The 27,388-nt window shown below is 39.1% G+C and overlaps 1 protein-coding gene across 5 annotated transcripts in view; it reads right to left on the reverse strand.

The window, feature by feature from the left end:
• Positions 1-3,134: 3,134 nt before the first annotated feature.
• The window catches only part of Azin1 (antizyme inhibitor 1), a 31,566-nt gene continuing 7,312 nt past the window's right edge, over positions 3,135-27,388 (reverse strand). Inside the window, exons 3-14 of one of the 5 annotated variants that reach the window (XM_052160294.1) lie at positions 23,103-23,248; positions 22,550-22,648; positions 17,192-17,388; positions 15,938-16,111; positions 14,239-14,411; positions 12,995-13,129; positions 11,118-11,199; positions 10,154-10,228; positions 9,213-9,375; positions 7,979-8,094; positions 7,233-7,447; positions 3,135-6,163 (exon numbers count right to left, since the gene is read on the reverse strand). In XM_052160294.1, coding sequence (XP_052016254.1) covers positions 6,052-6,163; positions 7,233-7,447; positions 7,979-8,094; positions 9,213-9,375; positions 10,154-10,228; positions 11,118-11,199; positions 12,995-13,129; positions 14,239-14,411; positions 15,938-16,111; positions 17,192-17,293 — 1,347 coding nt within the window. In that variant the 5' untranslated portion in view covers positions 17,294-17,388; positions 22,550-22,648; positions 23,103-23,248 and the 3' untranslated portion in view covers positions 3,135-6,051. The remainder of the gene's footprint in view (positions 6,164-7,232; positions 7,448-7,978; positions 8,095-9,212; positions 9,376-10,153; positions 10,229-11,117; positions 11,200-12,994; positions 13,130-14,238; positions 14,412-15,937; positions 16,112-17,191; positions 17,389-22,549; positions 22,649-23,102; positions 23,249-27,388) is intronic. The other 4 variants (XM_052160296.1, XM_052160295.1, XM_052160297.1 and 1 more) reach the window with 4 other exon arrangements.

The raw sequence follows: 27,388 nt of genomic DNA on the forward strand, positions 1-27,388 counted from the left end.
GTCTCAGTGCCCGGCCCAACACGTACAACTCCCTTGGAATATTTTAAAAAGTTGCAGCCTATGCCCTCAAGGACTTCAGAAAGATGGTAGGCTAGGCAGTGATGTCGCAAGCCTTAAATCCCAGCACTTGGGAAGCAGAGGCAGGCGGAGTTCTAAGTTCAAGGCCAGCCTGGTCTACAGAGTGAGTTCCAGGACAGCCTGGGCTACACAGAGAAAAAAAAAAATAGATAAAAAGAGCCTCATCAGAGACTTGGCAGGGAGCAGGTGGTACTAAGACTAGGCAGTATCAAGAGGGGCAATTACAAGAGAGTGGGCAGGGCAAAGAAAAACCTGGGGATGGGAAAGGAACACAGTAAATCAGCCCTGAGACAGTGAGTCCTTGCTGGCCCGTGTATGCATGCCTATAGGCCCAGTTATACAGTAGGCCGAGCTAAGCAGGATAGCCTAAGCCCAAGAGTTCAAGGCCAGCCTGGGCAACATAAAAAGAGACTTTCTAAAAAAAAAAAATTTTTTTTTTTTAATATTTCAGGACAAAGTTACTCTGTGTAGGCCTGGCTATCTTGGAACTCACTTTGTAGAAGAGGGTACCCTTGAACTCAGAGATCTGCCTGCCTCCACCTCTCAGTGCTGGGACTAAATGTGTGTCACCATGCCTGGCTCAAGAAACTTCTTTTAGATGCCCTAAAGAGTGAAGTACAATAGGAAATTCACTCCTAAGCAACAGGCAAATGTGGACCACTAAAAGAGCAAAGCATCCTGGGAAGGAGGACGGAGAGGGAACGCCTCATCTGGATGAAGCTATGTTTAGATGTGAAGAAGCTGCTTGGAAGAAACAAACATCTAAAGTTTGGTTGGGAAATAGACTAAATGCTGTCTGACTTGGTCTCCTACAAACCCTGTTAACTTGCCTGCACTACCAAAGTCAAAGGACTTTTCCACCAGTCATGAGTCTGCCTGGCTGAATCAGCCAGATTCCCCTTTCCCCCAGCGAACAATGCTATTTCTTGCTTTGCAATCGCCCCCTCCCCCAACCACAGAACGCACACAATTGTTAGGCTTGACTTTAAAGCCTTTGCTTACATTGTTTCAGACGCAGACACCTTCCCAAACTTGCCCTGTGGATCAGTACAGCTGAGTTTCCATAGAGTTCTTGGTTAAAGGGAAACCTTTGTTTGCAATTTTGAGTTGCAACAGCTATTGCTACTTTTGGGGTGTGCTTTTTGGGATGCAGAGGGAAATGAGACCAAAATCTTCCTCCCCCTGAAACTTCCCCACGTGGTACAAACCAACAGATGCAAAGCAGGGCACTGTGACATATCAGTAAAACTTCACAAAGGACCTATGTAGGGAATGGGTCCAGGTGCTGTAGTACCCAGTGTGGTCTGGGAGCGCCACCTAGTGGAATTATCAGCTGCTACATAAATACTCCTTTGAGGCCCAAGGCCAGCCAGTAGTCATCTTTAGCAGGAACTTAAGGAAAACTCAACTTGTTTTCATACTCCGTTTCTCCATGTAGCCCTGGCTGTCCTGGAACTCACTCTGTAGAACAGGCTGGTCTCAAACTCAGAGATCCACCTGCTTCTGCCTCCTGAATGCTGGCATTACAGGTGTACACTGCCATGTCCGCTTGTTTTGTATATAACTTTTAAAGCCCACCCCTGTTACTAGTTCATTACTTGTTCACTCTTGTTGACATTCTATGGAGCTGACTGGGTTGGGCGTGGCTATGTAGCACAGGCTGGTCCCTCAAAGACAGAGATTACCTGTATGCCCTTACAAGATTTGGTGGTCAGGGTGGTCTATTAGCTACTTCAATTCACTGTGAGTCCCATCCTTCCACAAAGGTTAATTATTCTTTCCTACTTTGTTTTTATGCTTGAAGACCAGGGTCTCTCTGTGCAGTTCTGGCTGTCCCAGAACTCACTCTGTAGACGAGGCTGACCTCAACCTCCGCAATTTAAAGCTGCTGCAACTGAGCATTTCTATGTGTATGTATCTATGTATATGCCTATGTGGAGCCAGACACTAGCACTGAGTGTGTACATCCACCTTGAGAAGTGTCTCGCTACGCCTGGCCTTGCTCTTATGTAGGCAGGACAGTAGGCCCTTGACATTCATTTCCCACTGCTGAGCTGGACTCCTGTGACCCACATAGGAACGAGACCGCCTCCAAGGTGTCCTGACCGCCACAGGCAGGAACATACTGCCAAGTGGCAGGAAGCAGGCCACACAACTGCACAGCTAGCACTGCCCCACACGCGGCAAGCCTGAGTTTGTGGACTGGGAAATAGCAGGGGTGCTCTGCTGACAGTGGCAGACCTTCGGCCCAACCAACCCTCTAACCCTGCTGGGCTCCAAGAAGGCCGCCAGATGGCCCATTAGTGACAGTAGCAGACTTCACAATAATGGCACGGTGTTCACCAATTAATTTGCCAGGGCAGATTTCTTCCCCCAGTTGACAAATCATACTTTTGGCTGCTATTTAATTATCTAAAACCCATTCAGATAAAAGGGTTATCAGCTATTTGAGAAACATTTAATGGGCAACTTACTGAATCCCAAGTATGTTCTAAAAGGGCTGAGGGGGAGCCTTGAAATTTAAAGCTGACACTCCAGAAAGTAGGCAAGAATACTGCACCCCTGGCTGGGTGGAAGGGAAGTGTGGCTTAGCTGAACATCCTGCCGTGTGAGGCCTTCTGAAGGGTCAACTGCATGCACCTACTGTTTCCTGTGGCTGGGAATTACACGCATCCCAGCACACACAGGCACTGTCTTCTTGTAAAGGGCAGTGTGGTTACACCCCAGGCTGGATGTCTTCTAGTCTGGCTTTTCCAGGAATGTCTCAAAGGAAACTCATTAAATTAAATTGGTTGAATAGCCATCTTCAAAGTTACTTAGACTTTTCAAACAAAGGAAAATGTACACAAAAAAAACAAAACAAAAAAAAAAAAAACAACAAAAAAAAAAACATCAGCCTCTAGCAAATGCCAGTTCGGTTTACTCAGATGGTAGTACACATCTTCTGTTAGCACTCTCAGGGGGCCGAGACTAAGACATAACTACCGAGCCTGAAGCTACAGTGGTTTTCAGGCCAGGTTGGGCTACAATGTCAAACAAACAACAACCAGCCAAAGTCTAGCCAAGAGCTTTTAATTCCTGGACGGTTCACCCTCACTATAAAAGCCGCACTCCAAACTCATGCAACACACTGCCTAGCTGTCAGGCAACACACGGCTTAACAACTGTAATCTGAGACAACACTCCAAGTTAATGTTAAATCAGCTAATGTGGCAGCAATGTACAGTAGGCCAGAGCAAAATGAATATACGATGACTTCTGTCATTTCAACCATTTGTCAGACAAAGCAAGTACAACCCCAGTGATGGACACCTTAGCAGCTGTTAGATCCCATGAGTTCCTATGCACCGTATTATCAGTATAGAAAGGTTATGTCTTGCCTCTGCTAGAATGGTTCAGTGCCAGAAGCAAGGTTAGAAGCAGACAGTATGAAACAAGTCTACCTCTAATTTTAAACACCAGCCTATAAACTACTCTATTACCTGAATAACACTGTTTAAACCTAATGTATCCTGGGAAGAAAATACTAAGAATAAAATTACTATCATGCCACCCAGTAACAAACAACTGAGGATGGATTTTCATTTCAACAGGCCAAAACAGCTTAGTAATTATGTTGTTTTTTTTTTTAATCTAAGTTTAAACCTAGCGATTCAATATCGCCCGGGTTTTAAAAGGTAGTCTCATGAATATCCAATCATCAAAAGTTTCATTGTGCTAGGCAATTCCCAGATCACTTTACTTTTAATAGATCCTGAAAGAATGTGGGCAATATACACAAAAATCAATTCATAAAATTTCATGTCTATTTCATGATAGAAGCCATCAAAGTAAAGCCTGAGGAATAAAAACATTTTATCTGTGTATTCAGAATCACACACAAGTTACCTTCACAGTTCAATTTACTATATATAGAAATCATTTGGGTTTTATATTTGCAATTAAATTTGAACTGATTACAATATCATATAAAAAAGATCTTACATTAATTATTCATAAGCATACCAAATTGAAATACATAGGTTTGATTTTAGATTTATGGCAAACAGTCTTCAAATACAATACAGACATTCTTAAGTTTATCATTCACATGTGAGATTAGCAATTCTGGCTGTGTTACATACAACCACTCTCCTATGCAGATGGCAAAACTGATATACCACAAAGACCAAGCCTGTACAGTCAAGCCAAGGACTCAAATTGTACCACCCTTTACGTTTTGGCATTTCTGGACCACAACAATGCATATGGTAGCTTGGAATTTTGCATAAAACCCCGTATTATACCCTGGAAAAAAGTCCAAGGGCAACTAGGTGACAGCAGACTAGGGTCCTTAGTTATTCTTATAATTAATAGAACCCATGATATTCAAGTGGGCAATATTCAAATCAAAAATATTAAGCACCTACTGGTTTGATTTGAAATTAGAGATTCATGATCAATTTCTTTCCACCTTGAAATCAAGGTGTAAAGTCCAGCTAGCTATTCAAGTGCATCCCACACTTCTCCTATGTAGCACAGGCAGAATGTTCTGTCCATTGGCACCAAAGTGAAGTCCCATTTCCTCTTGGAGGACAGGAATTCCACTTGTGAACATAGAGTAAGTTAGGAAAAGTGACCCCTGTAAGTTGTCTCATTACTACTGTGATTCTGAGACTTAGGACTAACACACCAGCAGTGAACAAAGCCAAAATTCCTGGCAACAGTGTCAGGTTAATGATGCTAAATCCTCCCCCCAACCACCAAGCTTTAGTATGAAGGAAGAATCTTACTAAGCTTGAACAAATGGGAAATAACAAGAAACTAAGGGACTAGGTTCAAACCAATTCAACAACAACAAAAAAAATTCCAATTTGATACTATTACAAGTGAGAAAGTGTGCTTCACCACCCTAAAGCCCTCTGGATTTAAATCTCTGTGCGAAGGGGCATCAGGATGCTGGAAATAGACAGACATAGCCCTTCTTTAAGGTTAGGGTTCTGCAGTTCTCTGCAGTCTCTTTCCCCTTCCCACCAAGTTCTCAGTGTTTAATATAATTTTTTCTATCAGTCAAAAGATTTGTGATTCAAAGATTTACTAAGGTACGCTTATGCATCCTATCTATACAGAAACACTTATTATTATTACAATTGGTTTATGCAGGATTAACATTTTTTGGTGTTAAAATTGTTAAACATCATGCTTACTGCACATCAACTCTCCATAATAAATCTGAACTTCACAATGATTACCAAACACTTTTACTTAAATTACTAATTAAATAACTAAGAAGTATATTGAGCCAAACCAAACTTAAATGAGCTATAAAGAAAACTAACCCTCAAAACAGACCATACACACAACTAGTTCAAAACTACCTTTGCTAGCTAGCCCCATTCCCAAAGTTTTAGCCTGAAAAAACAGTAAAATCTACACAAAGTTTTATTGCAATCATACAAGGGTTACATTAGGTCAAATACAACAAATACTATGATGCAATTTTACATTTATTAAACTACAGTTCAAAAGCACAAATTTACACATTCTAAATACACTAAACGTATCTAATGAAGTCACACTGGTCTTCCACTCACATGTGATATATCTGGGTGAAAGACATCAACTTTACAAGACTTTTAACAGGAATCCTTATTATAAAAACTGTGTACTTGTATGTAAACGATTTGATGGGGAACCCAATTAATGGGCTTCCATCTCCACTAAGTCATCCATTTTGTTGCATATTTTATTTTAAACGCTTAAGGGGTGGGTTAAACTGGTATGTTTAAATCTGGATACATTATCTAAATCCCCTATTGCCCCAATGAATTATAGATGAAAGCTGATGTTGTCTGGTCCCAAGTAGCTATTACTATGAATTTGTTTCCAAGAAAATTAACAGAATAAAGATTGATTGAATTTTTCCCCTACACTGGAATGTAGACCAGACAAGCTTAACCTGCGACTTCAGATCTAAAGAAGCGTTAATGCTGTTTAAGCTTCAGAGGAAAAGCTGCCTTCTTGGCTCAGCTGAATACAAGAGGGTGCAAAGAAGAAGTTTTTCATCATTGCATCTGAAGTAATTCCAGCATCTTGCATTTCATACCTGTATTTATGAGGAAATAAGCAAAACTCAGGATTCAAATACTTATTTCACACAAATACAATGAAACAGGTAACAATGAAGTCTTCCAGTCCCCATTAAAACACTGTCTATTTCTGGGGCCAGGGAGATGGCAGGTAAAACTTCTCATATAAGCCTGATAGGTAATAAATTTAGCCTCTGAAACCCATGTTACTTAGAGTTTGGTGGCCTGGAGGAATGCCTCACTGGTTCAGAGTACACACTGACTGGAGTTACTCCAGTTCCAGGGGATCGGACTTGTGTGGGAACAGCACGCATTCTTCACATTCCCACACACAGGAATATAAGGATAAACAGAATGGGAGGACAAGAGGATCTCCTGAGGATCCCTCTCCTCTCCCCTCTCCCTCCCTCCCTCTCCCTCTCCCTCTCCCTCTCCCTCTCCCTCTCCCTCTCTCTCTCTCTCGTGTGTCAGTGCTTGTATGCCGGGCCAGCAGTCACCCTCTGCTATCTCCTCCAACTGCTCTCTGTCTCATCTTTCTGAGACAGGGCCTCTTATCCTGAGCCTAAAATCAAACAGCCAGCTCCAGAGATGCACCCATTTCCTGCCCTTTTTCTTACCACTCAATTCCACACTAGTCTCCCCAATTCAGTTGCCCGTGTGGCAGCCATCTCCAAAGCCCACAGCCCTAAGACTTATCTACTTTTATTAAAGAGGCTGAACAGACATTAAATAGGAACGATCATTGGGTGTGATGGCACATGTCATTAATTCCAGTTGACTTAATCCTGAAAGGACAGTTGTGTCTCTGTGAGTTTAAGGTCAGGCTGGGGTGTGTGTGTATATCCCCATACCCCTAACCAGGACAGCCAGGATTATATATGCAGACAACCTTTTTCAAAAAACAAAAGGGGGGGGGGGGAACCTATTACCTTTATCTGTCATGCTGTGAAATTTACATAAAATGCTCATTTGAACGTTTCTTTTCCTTAGTACTTGAAGTCATACACCTGGTTTGTTATACAGGGTATTAGCCAATCTACACTGTCACTCATATATCCCATCTGCTTTTCAATACAATCACCTTACCAATCACTGAATGACATCATGAAATAAATAGCTGGCCTCTGAAAATCATTAAAAGCAGATGGTTCGCGGAAAGAATCTGCTCCCATGTTATCAAAGATAAGCCAATCTCCCACATTCAGCTCAGGAAGAAGACAGCTTTCCACAATCTGATCAAGCTCATCACAGGATGGACCCCAAAGGCTGCTTGTAAACAGAGGCTCATCTTCCTTGCATTTCTGTAGAATAGAAAAATTTGTCAAATTCTTTAAGGTATTTAAGTAGGTGAGTAAAAAGCAGTTTTAGTTTATCAAGGGTCAGGCATAAGTCTCAATTATTATCATCAACTCCACAACAAGGAAATAAACAAAAGACCAGAACATGAATCCTAGGAAAAACACTCAAAACAAAAACCATGCTGAATATAACAAACAAGGTTTAAGGAGGTCGGGATTCCTGGCAGTTGAATCCTGGACCTTGTACATAATGAAAATGGACTCTGACCTCAATTCAAGTCCCTACAGATTAAAAAAAAATTGTTACATTTCTCTGTATGTATATTTGTATGGAATATGGTATGCATATTTGTGTTTCTTTAGGCATGCATGACTGCATGAATGAAGGTCAGAGGACAACTTGCACGGATCAGTTCTCTTTTGTTGCCATGGAGACCCTAAGGATTTAGTGCCTTACCCACTCAACCACTCAGCAGGCTTGGTATTTTGTTTTGTTTTCAAACTGCCAAAAACATTTTGGAAAAACAAACTTGCCTTGTGAACCTCTGGAATGGTATTTAAGTCCTCAGAAAGTTTACTCGCAAAAGAACCATAAACACCATCATTCATGTAATACACGAAGGCTGGTTCATCACTCCCATTTTTTTCTACTGAAATAAAAAAATTTAAAACAACAACAAATGAACACACCTTACTCAATACATAGGAATCCTACTCTCAATTGAATCAACACCCTCTTCTTGGGTTTTAAATTCTCCCCACCAGGAAAACAAGCCAGGTCTCCATGGAGAAAATGACTCAATACAATATTGAGACTGGGAAAGAACAATGGGCCCAAAACACCTTGACGTACCAGAAGGTAAAGCATACAGAGGCCTATTGTTGTGGTCCATGTCTACAATCCCAACATTACACATAGAAGGAAACTTCTATGTCACTTCCTAGCTAACCCGTACTTCCAAGAATAAGATCTAAATAAATAATTAAGAGCAAAACCCAGGGAGGGGGCTGGAAAGATGCTGCTCTTCCAGAGGACACCAAGATCAATTTCTATCACCTTGTCAAGTGGATCACAACTGCCCCTAACTCCAGCTCCAAGGGATCCCACGCCTCTGCCTCTTAGCACTGTACTCACATTCACAAGCATACACAGCCCACACACACACATGCAAGATTCAAAATCTTAAAACAAAGCCCATAATACAAAAACCAGTCAAGTACCCATCACCCAACCCCAAACACAATATCACCAATATTAGAACAGACCATTATTATATGTTTCCTAATTTGATAAGAATATTCCAAAACTCTGGTGGAATTCCTGAACTCCACCCTATCAAGACAAAGAATCAAATGAAATCAAAACAGCCTACCCTTCAAAACTATCAAAGTAAACAAAAAACAAAACAAACAAAAACAACACATGCAGTGTGGTCCTGGACTGAATTCTAGGGAAAAAGGAGAACTGGTAAAGAACAATAGTGAGAAAGCTAACTTTTCTACGGAAGATTATTCCATAATGAAAAATATAATTGATTTTATTAATGTAAGCCATTATTTATACAATGACACAGGCAATTTTTGTTAGTTTGACTTGAGAGAAGATTTAAAGAATTGTTCTGGCCCTCTAGTAAAGTAAGAGATAGATTCTCCACTCAAGACAAGAGAAATATAACAAAATCATAACAAAATACAGGCTTTTAGAGTAAAAATCACAAGGTGGTGTAGTTTTATCTAAAACAGGATACAAACTTTATAATTTACTTACCTCCAGAGGAAAATTTATCATTTTCAACAACTTTCTTAGCAATAATATTGACTGCAAGTGTAAATGCAGAAGATACATAGTAGCTTCCAGGTTCTGAAATTATCTGAATGCCAGATCCTTCGGGGAAGTAAATATCCAACAGAGGACTGATAACATCATTAACCTATGGGATTCAAATTTCAATTTTGGATTATAGAATGCTAGGTTGAAAAGCTACTAAAAGCTCCCTAAGAAAACTATTCAATTCCAACTTAGCAGGGATTGAATTAAGCAAGCTTTTATATAAGCCTATTTGGAAACAATAGCATTCATTGAAGAAAAAAAAATCAATTCTAATACTGTACCTAATTGGTACAAAAAGAAAAGTAAAATCTCAAGTGGTCGCTTCTAGACATCACAGATTAGAGGCAGGAGTGATATATGCATCTTGTTATTGTAGCCACTAAGTTGGGAGTTCATTTGTGACAGATCCTAATACAAAAAAAAATGGGTGTAGCTTAGAAGCTGATTATCTACCTAGCTTATGAGACTAAATTTGATGCTTATAGCATATCAGCAAATCACTAAGTGGCTTTATGATTTGGTTGTGTGCATAGAAGTTTAAACTTTAAAGTAACTAGATCTAGTTTCCTGCTTATTATTTTCTTAGAAATTTGAAGACAGGTATGTCAGAGGCCTTAGTTTATGCTTCTATAAAAATTGTGATCAGCCGGGCAGTGGTGGCACACGCCTTTAATCCCAGCACTTGGGAGTTCGAGGCCAGCCTGGTCTACAAAGTGAGTTCCAGGACAGCCAGGACTACACAGAGAAACCCTGTCTTGAAAAAGCAAAATCTGACCTAGGTACCCACCAATTATGTAGCAAAGAAGGCAGATTATCCCAAAGTAGGCAACCCATAAAAAAAAAAAAAAAAAAAAAAAAAAAAAAAAAAAAAAAATTACCTCTTCCAGCTGAATTTCAGTTCCTGTGAAGCCTCCACCGATGTCTAACATGTTCATTGTAAAGCCAAACTCTCCCTAGAGACAAAAACCTCAAGTTTTCACATTGTAATGTACATAAAAATAACAAAAACAAATGCCATCTTCCTAATTATATTTCTGACTTTTAGTGATACCAACAACTTTGATTTTCTTTTTAAATATTTTGTTGCTTACTTTTTTTTCCAGACAAAGTCTTTATGTAGGCTGGCCTCAAACTTTTCTTGCCTCAGCATTATTAGCACTCAAGTTACTAGCACATGTGAGCTATCGAAACCCAGCTTCTTTGATTCTTACTACCAGGAAGAGATTAAATGTTATGTATTTATCTCCTTGATCTTGCCTGTGCTTTCTTTTAAGACATTAAATTTCTACTACATCCTTTTGCCCACCTAAAGTATTATTGTATAAGAACCCTTAATCTTTCCAGTATTAAAATGAAGAAGCCAGGTGTGGTGACCCACATCTTTAATCCCAGCACTGAGGCAGAGGCAGGAAGGACTTAAGAGTTTGAGGCCAGCAGAGGCTACACAGAAAAACTCTACTTGGGGAAAAAAAACATTAAAAATAGATAGATAGATAGATAGATAGATAGATAGATAGATAGATAAAGCTAAAATCCCGTATGTAGGACTGAGGACTAGAGAAATGGCTCAGGGGTTAAGAGCTCTTGCTACTTGCAGAGGACCTTGAGTTCAGGTCCCAACTTAACAGCAGTTCTAGAAGCTCTGACCTCTGTGGGCACCAGGTATGAACACAGTACATGTACATACATCAGGTAAAACACATACACAAACTGTAAAACTTTTTAAATTATGTATATACTATACGAATTTTAACCAACAACTAGTTCATACTAGTTAAAAACTATTATTCTGAAATGAATTAACACCCTGGTTGAAAACAGGAGAATAATCAGAGCACTTACAGCCATGTCAAACACACACCGAGCATCAGACAGGGCATGTACATACACTTGATATTCTTTGCAAGCACTTGAAACATGAAATCTGAAAGAAATAAGGGAGTAAGTGAAAGAAGCAGGGCTTTAAAGCACTTTCAGTAATTCCTTTCAGTTATCACTCAGTATGATAATACTATTGAGTATATTTTTTTTTTTTGTTTTGTTTTTTCGAGACAGGGTTTCCCTGTATAGCCCTGGCTGTCCTGGAGCTCACTCTGTAGACCAGGCTGGCCTTGAAAGTATATTTTTTAACTTTACCAAATATTTGGTACAAGAGCACAATCTAATTACCCAAGTTAGGCTACAATGTTTGAAAAATAGTGTAACTCTATAAACAAAAGTGCATTTTAGTAGGTCAGGTATCAATTACTATGCTGGTTAGGTTTTTTTCCTGAACTTGACATATAACTAAAGTTAACTAGGAAAAGGGAACCTCAAGTGAGAAACTGTCTCCATCAGATTGGTCTATGGGGCACATTCTTTTAATTGATATGGGGAAGAGAGAGCCAAGCCCAGTATGAATAATGTTACTTATATGGACAGTATTAGGCGGGCTGAACAAGCCATAGAGAGAGACATTGGTCTATGGTCTCTGCTTTAGTTCCTCCATCCAGGTTCCTGCCTTGAGTCCCTATTTTGGCTTTCCTTAATGGACCTGTAAGCCAAAACCTCCTTTCTTCCCCAACTGTTTTCCATAGCAACAGAAAGCTAACACAGAACAGTCATAGTTCATGGATTAAAACATGACTTACTTTTATGTAAGTGACAAATTTAACAAGCACCATCACAAACTCCTTCATTTAAACCTTGACTAATAGAGTTCTAGAGAGCAAGACCCTGTCCTAAACAAAACAAAACCCAACCAAACCAAATCAAGCCAAATAAATATACATATATGAGTACTCTATCTTCATGTATATCAGAAGAGGGCATCAGATCCCATTACAGATGGTTGAGAGCTACCATGTGGTTGCAGCGAATTGCTCTCAGAACCTCTTCCAATCTTCAGCACCAAAACACCCAACTGTGTCTTGGTTTCTTCACATTAAAGAAAGAAAAAGAAGGGGGCGGGGGAGAGGCAGGCAGGCAGGCAAAGCCTACCTCCCCTACCCTGCTGTTCGAGACAAAGTCTCATGTAGCCAGAGCTGGCCTCAAACTCATAATCCTCTTTCCTGTCTCTAATCTCTGAATGCTGGGATCACAGACATCACCATTCCAAGCTTCAAAGTCTGATTCACTGAAGTACCATTGAGGGATTAAGAGACAAAAACAAAACAAAGCAAACAAAGCAAAAAACCAAAACAACCCCCCCCACACCCATTAGAAACATACAAAATGACCTGTACAATTTATAGGATGAATGCCATTTTAAAAAGTATTAGAATTGGGAAAAATTTCCTCTCATTCAAATTAAGGTGGTGACACATACATCAACAAACCCAACAGTTGGAAAGTAAAGCAGAATCTTGGGTTTATTCCAACCAGAGCTACATAGTAAGACTGTCTCAAAAAATGGAAAGAAAATCAATAAAAGAGAAGATGGTGCAGGAAGATGGGTATGTAATACAGCTTGATAAAGCAAAGGCATGAGTTCAATGCCTACCACTACAAAAAACAAAACAAAAACCAACAGATTTAATTACTCTGTTATCTTGTTGCTTTAATATGTAACCTTACTTATAACAGTATAATTCAGGAGGCAGAGGATGGTGGATCTTTCTGAGTTTGAGGATACCCTGATCTACACAGCACCATGGCTAATTCCAAGACCACAGAGAGAGACCCTATCTTTAAAAAAAAAAGTTCCTTTTCTGTATTAAAAAAACGTTATAAGTACTCACTTAACCCCAATTATTTGGACATCAAATTCCTTGGCACATTCCAAAAGATGCCTACAGTTCTTCAGTGTAGTGCCAAACTTCATGCTGCCATCTTCACCTCCAATATTATCTTCCGTTGCAATATGTAGTAAGACCCTAAGAGAAGGGGAAGATGATTGGGGCAGAGTTGGTTTACATCATCATCAGCACATGTGAAGCCTGAAGATTGTAGGAAGTATGTTGATTATGTTGCCAGTGTTCCCAAATCCAGCGATGGATGAATCAAGTGAACCTAATGAAAAACAATCCTGTATAGAGAAAAAACTAGCAATTAGGGCCTAAGGCATGAAGCTTGCAAGGATGGGATTATGGAAATGCAGCAAGTTAAAATTCTGTTGTAGCAGCATGAGTATCAGTTGGGCTCTGGAATGAAAGATGACATTACTTCCAAATGAAGTCCATCAGTCCATATATCCACCAAAAAAGACTAAATTCAACAGCAATGCCATCAATGTCTTTCAATAAAAATAGTAATAAGGGCCTTTAAAATTATCAAAGTTCCTAGAGTTTTCTAGTGAGCTAAAGAAGCCAAAGCTTGCCTGTTTTCTGAAGATTGGACATATTTATTTATCTGAGGAAAAACAAGTGTTTCTCTGTAATTTCCCCCCAAGACCTTTATTCAAATATTTTCAAGGTAATGAATGCCTCAATACCACTAAAACCACCAAGTTAGACAATGGTCTTTCAACCTTCCTATTTGCTGCAACAGTTCCTCATGTTGTGGTGACCCTAACCATAAGATATTTTTGTTGCTACTTGATGCTACTTGTTGCTATGGTAATTTTGCCACTGTTATGAATCATAATGTAAATAGATGTGTTCTCTGATGGTCTTAGGAGACACCTGTGAAAGAGTCACTTGATCCCCAAAGGCTGAATCAGCAGTTGAGAAATGCTGAATCAGGCAGAAGATATACAAGCTTCTAGCATATATAAACTTTAGAAACACTCAGAGCTATGACCATAATTTGATGATCACACCATGGAATTTTCTTCCATGAGCTAGTAAGTCAGATCCCAGAATGTATCTTAATTCCATAAAAATGATCACAAGTAGGCAGAAAATAAAACGCCAGCCTTTCTCATAAATTCCAAATAATGTTGTTACAACACATACCAGCTCTGCCATTACTTCTCCCCTTCAATAGCTTGACAAACTAATGCTAAGTAGCAACAGCATCTCCAAGTACTTAGGTATACACTTACTTGGCATTTGGGTGATTCCTTGCAATTTTCTTTAATTCAATTTCATTGTCACATGTCATAATATTTACTCCAACTTTTGCTGCATACTTAATCTGAGACACTTGCTTACAAGGACTTGTGAAAATGATATTTTCTGGAGATACACCCAATTCTTGCACTAAAGCCATTTCATTCTGTAAAAGATTTAACACAATCATTTAACAGGAAATTTTAAAATTACTTTTAAAGTACTTTATCCTTTTTCCCCCTGCCAAAGGCTGAGGACTGAACCCAAGAGCACGTACTTTCTAAACTAGTCTATACATTATTTTTATCTTTTAATTAAACCTATATGTCACAGAATTCACATTTTGGTAATGCTTCCCTACTCATGTTTTAAAAACAAATAGGACCAGTGAGCTAGCTCAGTCTAAGGGCACATGTTGCCAAGTCTGATTACCTGAGTTCAGTCCCCGAACCTATGTGGTAGAACAATGAACCTATCAAAGAGCTGTATTGACTTTCACAGATGCACATGGAACTTGTGAACATCCACACATAAATACACTAAAATTTAAAAATACAATCTTACTTATGTGCATGTATTTGTGTGTGTGCTCTCCCTCTCCCCCTCTTTCATGGAGTACAGGTGATCTTAGAAGCTAGACACACTGGATCCCCTGAAGCTGGAGTTACAGGTAGGTGGTTGGGACCTGCTGGGTGCTGGGAAAAGTAGCATGCACTCTTAACTTCCCAGCCATGTCCTCCACCCTCAAAAAAGACATTTAAACAGGAACAATCTCAAAGGTTATATTTACTGTAGCCAGAAATGTCTTAGAACAGGACTGGGGATATAGCTCAACTGTTAAAGAGTGTTTGGTTAATTAACATTTATGAAGCTCTGGGTCTGATCCACAGAACCACAGGAATGGGGTGTAGAGGCCCTACCTGTCCCAGCACCTGGGAGGTAGAGGAAAGAGGAGCAGAAATTTAAAGACACCTTCAGCTACATAGAAAGCTTTAAAACCATCTTGAGCTGTTTCAAAAGAAAAGTACAAAGAGAAAAAGAGTAGATGGCCTAAGAATGAGTTCCAATACCCTAACCTGGCTCAAACTCATTATATCACTAAGACTAGCTCCAAAATGCTGGAATTAAACTGTTACAGCTAACACTAAAGAACATTGCTACTCTCACAGAGAACAGTGCTAGGTTTGATTACCAGCACTATTCACATGGAAATGTGCGACCATCCAAAATTCTAATCCCAGGGAATTCAACAACCACTTTTGGCCTCTGTCATAGCAGGTAAACAATGTGGTGTGTGTGTGTGTATATATATATATATGTATGTATATATATATATATATATATATATATATATATATATATATATATATATATATATATACACATACATACACACACACACACATACATATACATATATATATACATACATACATATATATACATATACAAAAGAATTAAAACAAACAAACAAACAAAAATCTGTTTTTAAACATTCTTTCTCCAAAGTTCACCAGTGTGACATTCCTTTCATCAATACACTTGAAAAATTAGTAGACTTCCATGATTAAAATGGAGTAAAAGACTCCATTTACATAGTTATTTTAAAACTTAAACATCAAACTTCTTGTTCTACAAAGTCTAGGTCTTAGTGACTTCAAAATGCTTTTAGTGGAAAAGAGAACTACTTACTTTGCTAGAACACGCAAACCCAGTTCCCAGAGCTGCCAAGATCTCCAGCACAGCCGGAGTGGAGTTGCACTTCACCGTGTAAAATGGCTTTATCTGAGCCACGACGTTCTGCCACTGACTGTGCTTCTTCACAATCTTCCCAAGATCCCCCACAAAAAATGCATTTTTTCCTGTCTATTGATGATAATGAAAGAGAAAAAAAAAATCAAAAAACCTCTGAAAAGATACATGGGAAAGAATATACTCACTATGCTTAAGGAGTTAAGGAGGGAGGACAGATTGTCACTAAATATGCAATGACTTTAAATGCCAAATAGAAAGGATTTAAGCTGTATCTCTACCTGACATGAGAAAAGCAAGATAAGATTTAATTAAGAGTACCCTAATGGCCTGGAGAGATGGCTCAGAGGTTAAGAGAACTGACTGTTCTTCCAGAGGTTCTGAGTTCAAATCCCAGCAACCACATGGTGGCTCACAACCATCTGTAATGGGATCTGGTGCTCTCTTCTGGTTTGTCTGAAGACAGCGACAGTGTACTCTTAAATAAAATAAATCTTTAAAAAAAAAAAGTGTCCAAAGAATATGCATAGTTTGTTTTCAGGGGTGTCTAGCATCAAGTGCTACTCCCCCTCTCAAGAGTCCTGATAAGTAGAGAAATATGTGACTGACGTTTGCTAGGAGGCTGGGTCATATGTGCATACTGAAGGTCAAGAAGCTACTTCTAATGTTCTAATGAAAACTTGAGCAACTTTAGAGCTGTTCAAGAAACCTGGAGAACGTGGGGCGGTGGTGGTGCACGCCTTTAATCCCAGCACTTGGGAGGCAGAGGCAGGCAGATTTCTGAGTTTGAGGCCAGCCTTGTCTACAGAGTTAGTTCTAGGACAGCCAAGGCTACAGAGAAACCCTGTCTGGGTGTGGGGTGGGGGAAGAAAGAAAGAAACCTGGAGAACACAAGAAATCTGGCTTTCACAAAGAAAAACTGTGTTACATTGTTCACATAAATAAATGAAAATGATCTTTTAATAAAATGACAATAAATGACTTAAAAGTAGTAATAAACAGGGCTCTATGGTCATTTCCTGGTAGTAGATAGTAACTAGCATTAAGAGATCAAACTGTATCAACACATACTGGAAGGACAAATGAGTTACCTGTGTCAAGTTCTTTTAATCACTAGTGTCTGAGAAACATAACCATGTGTTTTCAAATTTGGAAAGTTACCAACATCATACTTGAGTAATATGGCACACTTACCAGGGTATGTTCATAAACATAGTTATCAATAACATTTCCAAGGTTTGTTCCTTCATCCAACAGGCCAACGGAGTAGTTCGCATCGTCAATAAATCCTTTCATCTCAGCCGTATTCCACAAAGCCGAAAGTCATAAACCAGGAAAAACAAGAGACGGGCCACCAAGCCTATGTCTGGGTCCTTAGAATATGCAACAAACTGTCAAAACATAAGTTAGATCAAACTCAGCATTATTTCAGTAATTAAAACATGAATCTACTGAGTGACTCACTAAAATTGTCAAGTATTCAATTTTGTGAGGAGTTTATGTGATCACTCAATACTTCCAAAGACACTGGACTTTTGATATTATTTTAAAAGTAAATTAAATGAGGAGGTTGGGGAGACAGTTTAGTCAGTGCATGCTTGCTATGTAAGCATGAGTTCTTATCTCCAGCACCCACACTCCAGTCAAGTGTGATAATGGATACATCCATCCTAAGGCTGGACAAGCAGTTAATCTAATGGGTGAGCTATGCATTTAGTAAGAGAATTTATCTCAAAAAGAGTAAGATGGACAGTGACTGGCAAGATAGCCAATGTTGACCTATCACCTATGTAGCAACACATGTCTATAGACACAAGCAGGCCAGGTATCCAGGCATATAATCCCAGCATTCCCAGCACAGAAGGATCAAGAGTTCAGTTACTTAAATTCCTATCTCCCTATTTACCACATAAATAAATGCAGATAAATGTTTAAAGTAAGCTCAATATAACTTACTAAAAAGGCAATCTCACACATAGATCATATGACCTAATATTGTAAAGTATAGATACTTGTAGACACAGTTGAGTTCCACGATAGCAAAGGCTATGTAAAGACCATGTCTCAAACAAACAAAAAACTGGCTCAGTGGTTAAGAGCACTGACTGCTCTTCCAGAGGTCCTGAGTTCAATTCCCAGCAACCACATGGTGATTCAAAACCATCTGTAACGGGATCTGATGCCCTATTCTGGTCTTAAACAGTTACAGTATACTCATAAAAAAATAAATTTTTAAAAAACAAACAAACAAAAAAACATAAGTATAAATATTCCTGTTCTAATAGTTGATTTTGTAGCTTATGCTACTAATCCTAGCACTTGGGCCACGGGAAGAGATTACTGCTTGGACTATACAAAATGAGATACTGTTTCAACATATGTGTACATACACATGTATGCACACACACTCTAGGTAAAGAAAGAAGGGCAGGTAAAGGACAATCTGCAGCTATTCTAGGTCTTAACTTCGAATTAAAACGGTACTCTTATAGCCTACCTGCAATTTAGAATCAAGATATGGAAAATCCAGCTAGTGACCTATGTAATAACCCTTGCCAATTCCTAGATTAGCCTAGCAATGACAGATCCAAGGAGGCTCATGGTTTTAAGTGCCGTGGCTCTGAAGTTTAAATGAGTATTTTCCATGCAATAGTTAAAATTCCCTTCATTATAAATCTAAAAGATATATCTTTGTATCATATAACCATTTAGGACCCATTTTACACTCTCTCTCTCTCTCTCTCTCTCTCTCTCTCTCTCTCTCTCTCTCTCTCTCTCTCTCTCTCTCTCTCTCTCTCTCTCTCCTCCCCTCCCCCCACACTCTTCCTCTGGTTTTTCAAGACAGGGTTTCTCTGTATAGCCCTGACTATCCTGGAACTCACTCTATAGACCAAGCTGTCCTTAAACTCAGAAATCCACCTGCCTCTGCCTCCCAAGTGTTGGGATTACAGGCGTGCACCACCATGCCCAACTTCACATTTTACTTTCATGCAACAGATGCCAGTAGACATTAAAACTGAGACAAAACAACAGACATGGACAAGACTTTCTTAGGTGCTTGGCTGCTTCTGAGCCTGTTCTAGAGACCACCTAGGGTGACGATGGCCCTTTATTCTGAACACCATTTCAATGGCTCCTAAGCAATGTTAGTTAACTTTCTGGCTACATCAAAATCAACCACTTACAATTCAAGGTCAGAAGAGAGCGAGCGGGCTGGAGAGATGGCTCAGCGGTAAAGAGCACTGACTGCTCTTCCGAAGGTCCTGAGTTCAAATCCCAGCCACCACATGGTGGCTCACAACCATCCGTTACAAGATCTGACTCCCTCTTCTGGAGTGTCTGAAGACAGCTACAGTGTGCTTACATATAATAAATAAATCTTAAAAAAAAAAAAAAAAAAAAAAAAAAAAGAGATCGAGCATTGGATCTTTAGGAACTATAGTTGAGGATGGCTGTGAGCTACCATGTGGGTTCTGGTAACCAAACCTGACTCCTCCTCTTTTTTTCTCCCCCAAAATGAATTTTGCTGTGTAGTAACCAAGGTGCTCCTGGAACTTGCTTTATAGATTACCAAGATGGCCTCAAAACTCCCAAGTGCTAGGATTAAAGGCATGCAATACTGTGCCTAGCTAAAAACAAAAGATCTCTTAACTGCTGGGCTATCTCTCTAGCCACTTAATTATGTATTTGTGTGTGTGTGTGTGTACATATGGGTGGATGGGGGCTTATTAAATAAAGCTGGCTGTTTAACAATCAAGTGATATAAAATGTAATTGAAGTTCTTTACCCCTACTTTTTATAGGCATGCACATACATACACTAAAGAAAAGTCATATATACACATAACACATAAAGTTATATATACATATAACACATTTAAAAAAACTATAATCAAGATCTTTAGTCTAGCCAAGGTTGGTAGGATTGCCTATCTAAAATTTCAGCACTCAAGGACAAGACAGAATTTAGAAGTTGAAATAATCTGAAACTTGGTTTTGTTTATAAATCTCATTATATGGCTTTTTATTTTGTAACTATACACATTGCATTACTTGGGTTTCTTGGGATGGTTGTGGACCACTACAAGTAACTAATACCAAATGAAAACATATCATGGCTCAAAAGAGGCTCAGTATTTGCAAAAACATCAGGCTCATGGGCTGAATCTTACTTGGTCAATGTAATTCTTCAGAGACTTTTCTAGAGTAGTATCATGGGGCTATCCAAGAATTTTTAACACATGTGCAACAATATGTACCTATATTAGTATATATACTCGTTGCCACTCATACAAGTAATTTTTTATGTCCCTTTAACAATCAACCAAACACCTTTTAAATTTCAAATATTAACTGACTAAACCAAAACAGTGGACAAAGAATGGTGTTGTTTGATAATAAAAATGTACTAATATGAACAAAGCATAACCTGGCTCCGAAAGAAGCCGGGGGAGTGTTTAGGAATGTGTCCACTCATCTGTAAGATGCAACTGTCACTTTAGAAGCAACTACAGGGAAAAAAAAAAAGCAACTACAGGATTGTTAACTGAACCCTGGCTGCCTGACAGAGACTTGTTAGAAGGATGATATATATATTGGCAAACAACCTTAAGCTTAGCACTCTGGAGGCAGATGTAATCTGAACTCTGCATTCAAGGACAGCAGCTTGATCTATTCGAGACCCTGCCCCAATATCATATACCTAAAGACACAAAAACAAATGTAATGTGATACATGCTATTTGATTTCCTTGCACTGAGACCCACAATAAAATAAGATCAGTATTATAGAAGCTTTACTGTATTTATCTTCATTTCTGAGATTCCCACAAATTACAAGCCCACATCTGAGTCAAAGACATATGGACAATAAAGTCCATATAAAAAATACTGGAGCTAGGAAGACATGGCTTTAATCCTAACACTTGGGAGGCAGAGGCAGGCGGATTTCTGGGTTCAAGTCCAGCCTTGTCTACAGAGTGAGTTCCAGAACAGCCAGGGCTATATAGAGAAACCCTGTCTTGAAAAACCAAACCAAACCAAACCAAAACAAAACAAAACAAAAAACCCCTGATTGTTTTACTTTTGTAGCCTGGCATCAAACCCAGTGCCTTATGTAATGGAAAGAAAGGGGTTTTTTGTTGTTGTTGTTTTGTTTTTTGTTTTTGTTTTTTTCCAAGACAGTATTTCTCTGTATAGCCCTGACAGTCCTGGAACTCACTCTGTATGGACTCAAACTCAGAAATCTGCCTAACTCCCAAGTGCTGGGATTAAAGGCATGCACCACCACTGCCCGGCATGGAAAGTTCTTATAATATATGGTGATACAACAAAGTCCCTACAGGTATCAAGTTCATCCCTCAGGAGATTGAAGTACCTAGCATAGGAAGAAACACCAGGCCTTGGCTTGATTCCCCAGCACAGCATAAACTGTGTGCTGAAGAGCCTGTAATTCTAGCTCTGGTGGGGCCAAGGCAGAAGGACCAAAAGCTTATCTTTCTTTCCCCAATTATACAATGAGTTCAAGTTATACATGAAACCAAATACAAAAGCCAAAACTAAATCCATCTTAAAACTGTTATAAGGCCCTGCAGCCTTACCACACAACTAACTGACAAACTGTTAAAAATTTGCTAGATCCAGAAAAATTTGATTTGATAAAGAATATGCAACACATATCCTCAGGAGACCTCTACATAGTCCTCTAAGCCAACAAACTCAAAATTTTACTGGGCTTGCGGGGCAGGATGCAGAACTGAGATATAGCTCAATTGGTACAGTGCTTACCTACCCTGCCTGAGGCTCAGACTCAATCATGGCCTGGCACAAACAAGGTATGACGATACACACCCATAATCCCACTACTAAGGAAAGGCAACGTTGGGAACTTTAAGTGATTGCTGGCTATATAGTATATAAGTTTGACAGCCTAGGCTAAATAAACGAGACACTGTCTCAAAGAGTAATTTGGTAGCACAGTATTTCAAACAATTGGAAAGGGGTAGCTTGACCTCTTGCCTTTCCTACCTCACTATTCCTTACTGAAGGGGCCCTAAAAAAGCATTAAGATTCCAGAACTCCTTGCTTTCAATTTTGAGTTTTAAAAAATACCTGTGTGTGTGTGTGTATACACCTTTGCATGCACATATGTGGAGTTCAAGGATAACTGGAAGGAGTTAGTTCTCTCTACCACATGGATTCCAGAAATTCAGGTTGAGAAGCTTGACTGGGACACACAACTTTACTTGCTAAGCAATTTTCTTCATTTAAAAAAAATTTTGCTTACTGCTGGTAAAGATGTATTTTAAGAGGTATTAATAAAGCCAGGTATGATAGAGTATGCCTTTAATCTCAGGAGGCAGAGGCAGGCAGATCTCTGAGTTCAAAGTCAGCCTGGTTTACATACTGAGTTTTAGGATAGCCAGTAGCTATATAGAAAAAAAACAAAAACAAAAACTAAACACCAACCAACCAATCAAAGGAAGGGAGGAAAGGAGAGGGGGTGGAAGAGAGGAAGCGCTCATGTGGTGATAGAAAGTGGGAATAGTTCATACCACAAGCCAGAACTTCAAGTTAATCCACAAGAGGCTGTTTTCCAAACCTTTCGATTCTCTTCACTAAAAACAGACTTTCTTGGATGCAGTGGTGCAGGCCTGTAAAACCCAGCATTGGAGAAAGTCTGAGACAGGAAGACCGTTTCAAGTGTTAAAAGCGAGCACAGGGTACAGTGAGACTCAAAAGTAAAAAACAATTACTAAAATGCATTCTCTATTGACTACCATATTAAACGCTACTTTTAGCAACCAAATACCTATTAATGTATGACTAAAAGGCCATTTAGTGTTGTTGCTGAAATCCCAACACCACTATTATAAGGAATTTCCTTTTGAACTCATGGCTGGAGAAAAAACTGTAACATTTCTAATTTACGCCTGTACGTTGGTGTTTTGATTTTGATAATACATTTTCCACGAAGCTGCCAAAAGAAACAATGGCTCCAAAGAACCACACATTGTTCCCTGGAGTCCTACACGAGGTGGCGGAGTCCTCATGTTCACTCCCAAGAGTAACGGCTGCTGGCAGCTGTGCACTTGCCTTGTTACACACCTGCTACAAAGGCTTCTATATAGTTGATTGCACTTCAGAAGAAACTGATACATCTTTCATATAATCACAAGATAATCCTGGCAGCAACAGCCCACTTGACACCAAGCTGGATGAATGAGTCCTGGGTTTCTGAAGTGAAGAGCTCCCTGGAAGTAGAACAGGGAGAGCTGAAAGGTTGAGAGTATTGTTTCACAGACACCTCAACAGGAAACCCAACCTTAACAAATAAAGCCAACCACTGCTCAACAGGACCTTTACTCACTAAAAATGAAAACAATGTATTTTGAAATGTACACTATAGTTCCTGTAAAGACCCTCACAAGCATTCTACTGTATCTCATGTAAGCATTAGATGGCTCAACACTCAGCTTCAAAATACACAGGCGTGTCTAAGCGCCTCTCTACACTCCATCTGCCAACAGAAAAATGTTACCACACAAGATAACTTTGGAAGTAACTGACTAAAAACTACTAGAAGAAACTTCTAAAGAATGATTGCTCTATAAAGACCTCCAGGAGGAAAAAAGCACCAAGAAACTACATTCTACATAAAGGAAGTACATTCTAAATAAAGGGATAGCCAATGAGTGGTAAAAAGATTAACAGTACTTTCGCCATTAATGGACCAGAAATCACCTATACAGAGCACTCATGATATCAAGAACAGGGTTTGCCTCAACAGACAGTAACTAGAAAGCTAAAAAACCACAATTTAAAAACATTTTTTAATGGATGAAACAACTCACTGTGCCTAGACAAAAAACATTTCCATGAAGAGTTACATTAAAAAAGAACAAGAATGAGCAGAAGGTTTGAGATAAGAGATTAAGGAAAAGAGCACAGCTTACTTATTTTAAAATATGAGATGATTCACAATAAACATTTAAAACTTTGTTAAAAGATTTGTTTTCCAAGGACTGGCAAAACACACCTTTAGTCTCTGCACTTGAGAGGCAGAGACAGGCAGATCTCTTCAGTACCAGCCTGGTCTACAGTTAAAATTATGTCTATGTTTGTATTGTATGCATATACACGTACATATGCCTATCTATGGAAGCCAGAAGAGGGCACTGGATCCCCTGGAGCTGGAGATGTAGGCTGTTATAAATACAACCTGATGTGGTTACTGAAAATTAAATTTGAATTCTCTGCAAAAGCAGTAAGTGCTCTAACCACTGGGCAATACCCCATTTGCCTTTACCTCTCACCCTCTGAATTAATTTTACCTATGTGTATAGTATAGCTGTCTGTGCACAAACATAGGTGTACAGGATGGCTAGGAAAAAAGGATGCTCTGGAGCTGGAGTTATAGGTGATTGTCACAGATGCTTTCTGGAAACCAAAATCAGGTCCTGTCCAAGAGCAACATATACTCTAAACTGCTGAGAACCAAATCTCCCAAGAACCAAGTATTACAAGATCTGACACCCTCTTCTGAAGTGTCTGAAGACAGCTACAGCATACTTACATATAATTAATAAATCCTAAAAATCCTAAAACAAAACAAAACAAAAAAAACAAAACAAAAAAAAAAAAAAACCCAACTAGCCAGGTGGTGGCGGCACACGCCTCTAGTCCCAGCACTTGGGAGGCAGAGGCAGGAGGATTTCTGAGTTCGAGACCAGCCTGGTTTACAGAGTGAGTTCCAGGACAGCTGGAGCTACACAGAAACCCTGTCTCGAAAAGCCAACCTCCCTCCCCCCCCCTCAAAAAAACTGTCTCAGGATTATTATGGTTTTCATGTAGAACATAGTAGAAAACATCAACCCATTCTTGCTTACACCAAATTTGGCATGTTATGTTGAGCTTAGATACTGAGCTAAGAAAACACAGAACCAAGACGTGGTGGTACACATCCTTAATCCTAGGAAAGGGAACAAAGCAGGTGAATCACTATGATTTTGAGACCACCCTACTAATCTACACAGGATAGCCAGAGCTGCACAAATACAGATATATCCTGGGCTCAAAAACAAAGACAAAGAACAAAAAGGAAAACTATACAGTTTTATTTTATTCATTATTGTGTGTACATGTGTCCTGCAGGCATGTAGAGGAGAGTCTAAAGTCGGTTTGTTTCCTCCATCCTTTATGGCTTCCAGGAATTAAACTCAGGCCATCAGGCTTGTATTTCCAGTGGCAAGCACACTTGCCAACTGAACCATTCATTGAGCCAGCCCAAAATTAAATATTTAATTTTAAAATTTTAGTGATAGATCTTTGCAGTAACGAACAAGTAAATTAAAAATTTAACTTACAACATACAGCTAATACTGGTTTCAGTCTACATGACAACAGTCATACAGTGCTGTATCCTAAAAATGCTGATCTTAAAACCCAAACAAGAATATACAACCGAAAACCCTCATAGATCAAAAAACTTGAGGGAGTTTAGGGGAAGAATAGTGATTTGTTTTGTTTTGTTACAGCTTTTGTTAACAAAAGCTCTCTCTCTCTCTCTCTCTCTCTCTCTCTCTCTCTCTCTCTCTCTCTCACACACACACACACACACACACACACACACACACACACACACACAGAGAGAGAGAGTGGAATCTCACTATGTAGCCCTGATTGGTCTGGAACTTGTTATAAGACCAAGATGGCATCCAATTCAGAAATCCACCTGGCCTTGCCTCTTTAGTACTGAGATAAAGGTGTGTGCCACCATGCCTAATAGCTTTAAACGGAAATAAAGCATGTTTCATTTATTTCCTGACAATCTACACAAGTATATAAATTACATTGATCATATCCAAATCAACCTAGGCATTCCCCAACACATCCTCTTCTCTAATATTCCTTGCCCATTTTTAGAACCACCGAGTCCACTTAGTGCTGCTGAATGATCTTATACAGGTCTTACTCGGGTAATCATACCCACAGTGAATTTGAGAGTGATAATCACGGCAACAGCTGTTTTACGTCTATTAATGCTACTCCATTCCCAGTAATTATCCCAGAGCAGTTAGTTCCAAGACAAGAGGGAATCCAGAATTAAACTGTATTTCAAAACTAAAACTAAATAGTAATACAACTCCATAGAATGTCATGAATATACATTCAAAACTATTCAAGCAATAAAGTCACACTAAAATCAGAGCAAAACATAGCCAAAATTCTGCTTCTGGCTGGATGTGGTGGCACATACCTACCTGTAAGTGGATCTCTAGGAGTTTAAAGCTAGTTTTGGTCTATGTAGCAAGTTCCAGGTTAGTCACAATTACATAAAAAAGGGCGGTGGTGGCGCACGCCTGTAATCCCAGCACTCTGGGAGGCAGAGGCAGGTGGATTTCTGAGTTCGAGGCCAGCCTGGTCTACAGAGTGAGCTCCAGGACAGCCAGGGCTATACAGGGAAACCCTGTCTCGAAAAACCAAATAAAAAACAAAAACAAAACAAAACAAAAAAAAAAAAACAATTACATAAAAAAATTACTTAATGGAATGGTTGATTTAAAACCTTATCCTGAAACCAAGTGTAATAAATAATAGCATATGCCTGTAATTCCAATGCTTAGGAGGCTGAAGCAGGATTGCAGTGATTTCCAGTGGCTACAATAGTGAGACCCTGACTTTTATTTATAAATAAATGAATAAATGCCAGGAGAGGGAGAAAAGAACACCTATCCTGATGACCTAACCTAGAGTCTAATACCTGCACAAAAATACTAGTAGAGTACTGGAGATAGCTCAAATATAGTTCATATAGTCAAGTACCAAGTATTTCCATAAGGGCAATGTTTTAAGTTCTTCCAAAAGTTCCCCAATATTAATTATTGTCCAGTAGAAGATTAATCCTATGATCTCCACTCCCATTATAGTGACACAAGTATCATATACAAAGATACTGTATTTCTGAGGCACAATATTTATTCTAAAGAAACCCTTGAAGCAATGTATCTCTGGATTTTTTTTAAGATCATGTTAGATATTATTTAACACCCTACAAGAGATTGAGTTAGCTCCCTGTAATCATAGTATTTCTAAAACAAAACTCAAGAACATTAACACTAGACACAATAAAAACTTCAACTCAGCACAAATTCAAATTAAAATTTTCTCTCAAATTAGTTTGCACTTGCAGCAAGCCTAAAACTTGTGTTTGATTCCAAGGAACTAACCACTACAGGTTGTTCTGTCTGTGGCATATGTCCAGAGACACAGACAGACAGACACAGAGACACATGTCCCTCAATAAACAAATGTAAATATTTACAAAAGAACAGATGCCATAAAATAGTCCTCTAATGTCCACACAATAAACAAAGCCGGGCAGTGGTGGTGCA

This window comes from Apodemus sylvaticus, chromosome 17 (genome assembly GCF_947179515.1).
Source record: "Apodemus sylvaticus chromosome 17, mApoSyl1.1, whole genome shotgun sequence".
NCBI lineage: Eukaryota > Metazoa > Chordata > Mammalia > Rodentia > Muridae > Apodemus > Apodemus sylvaticus.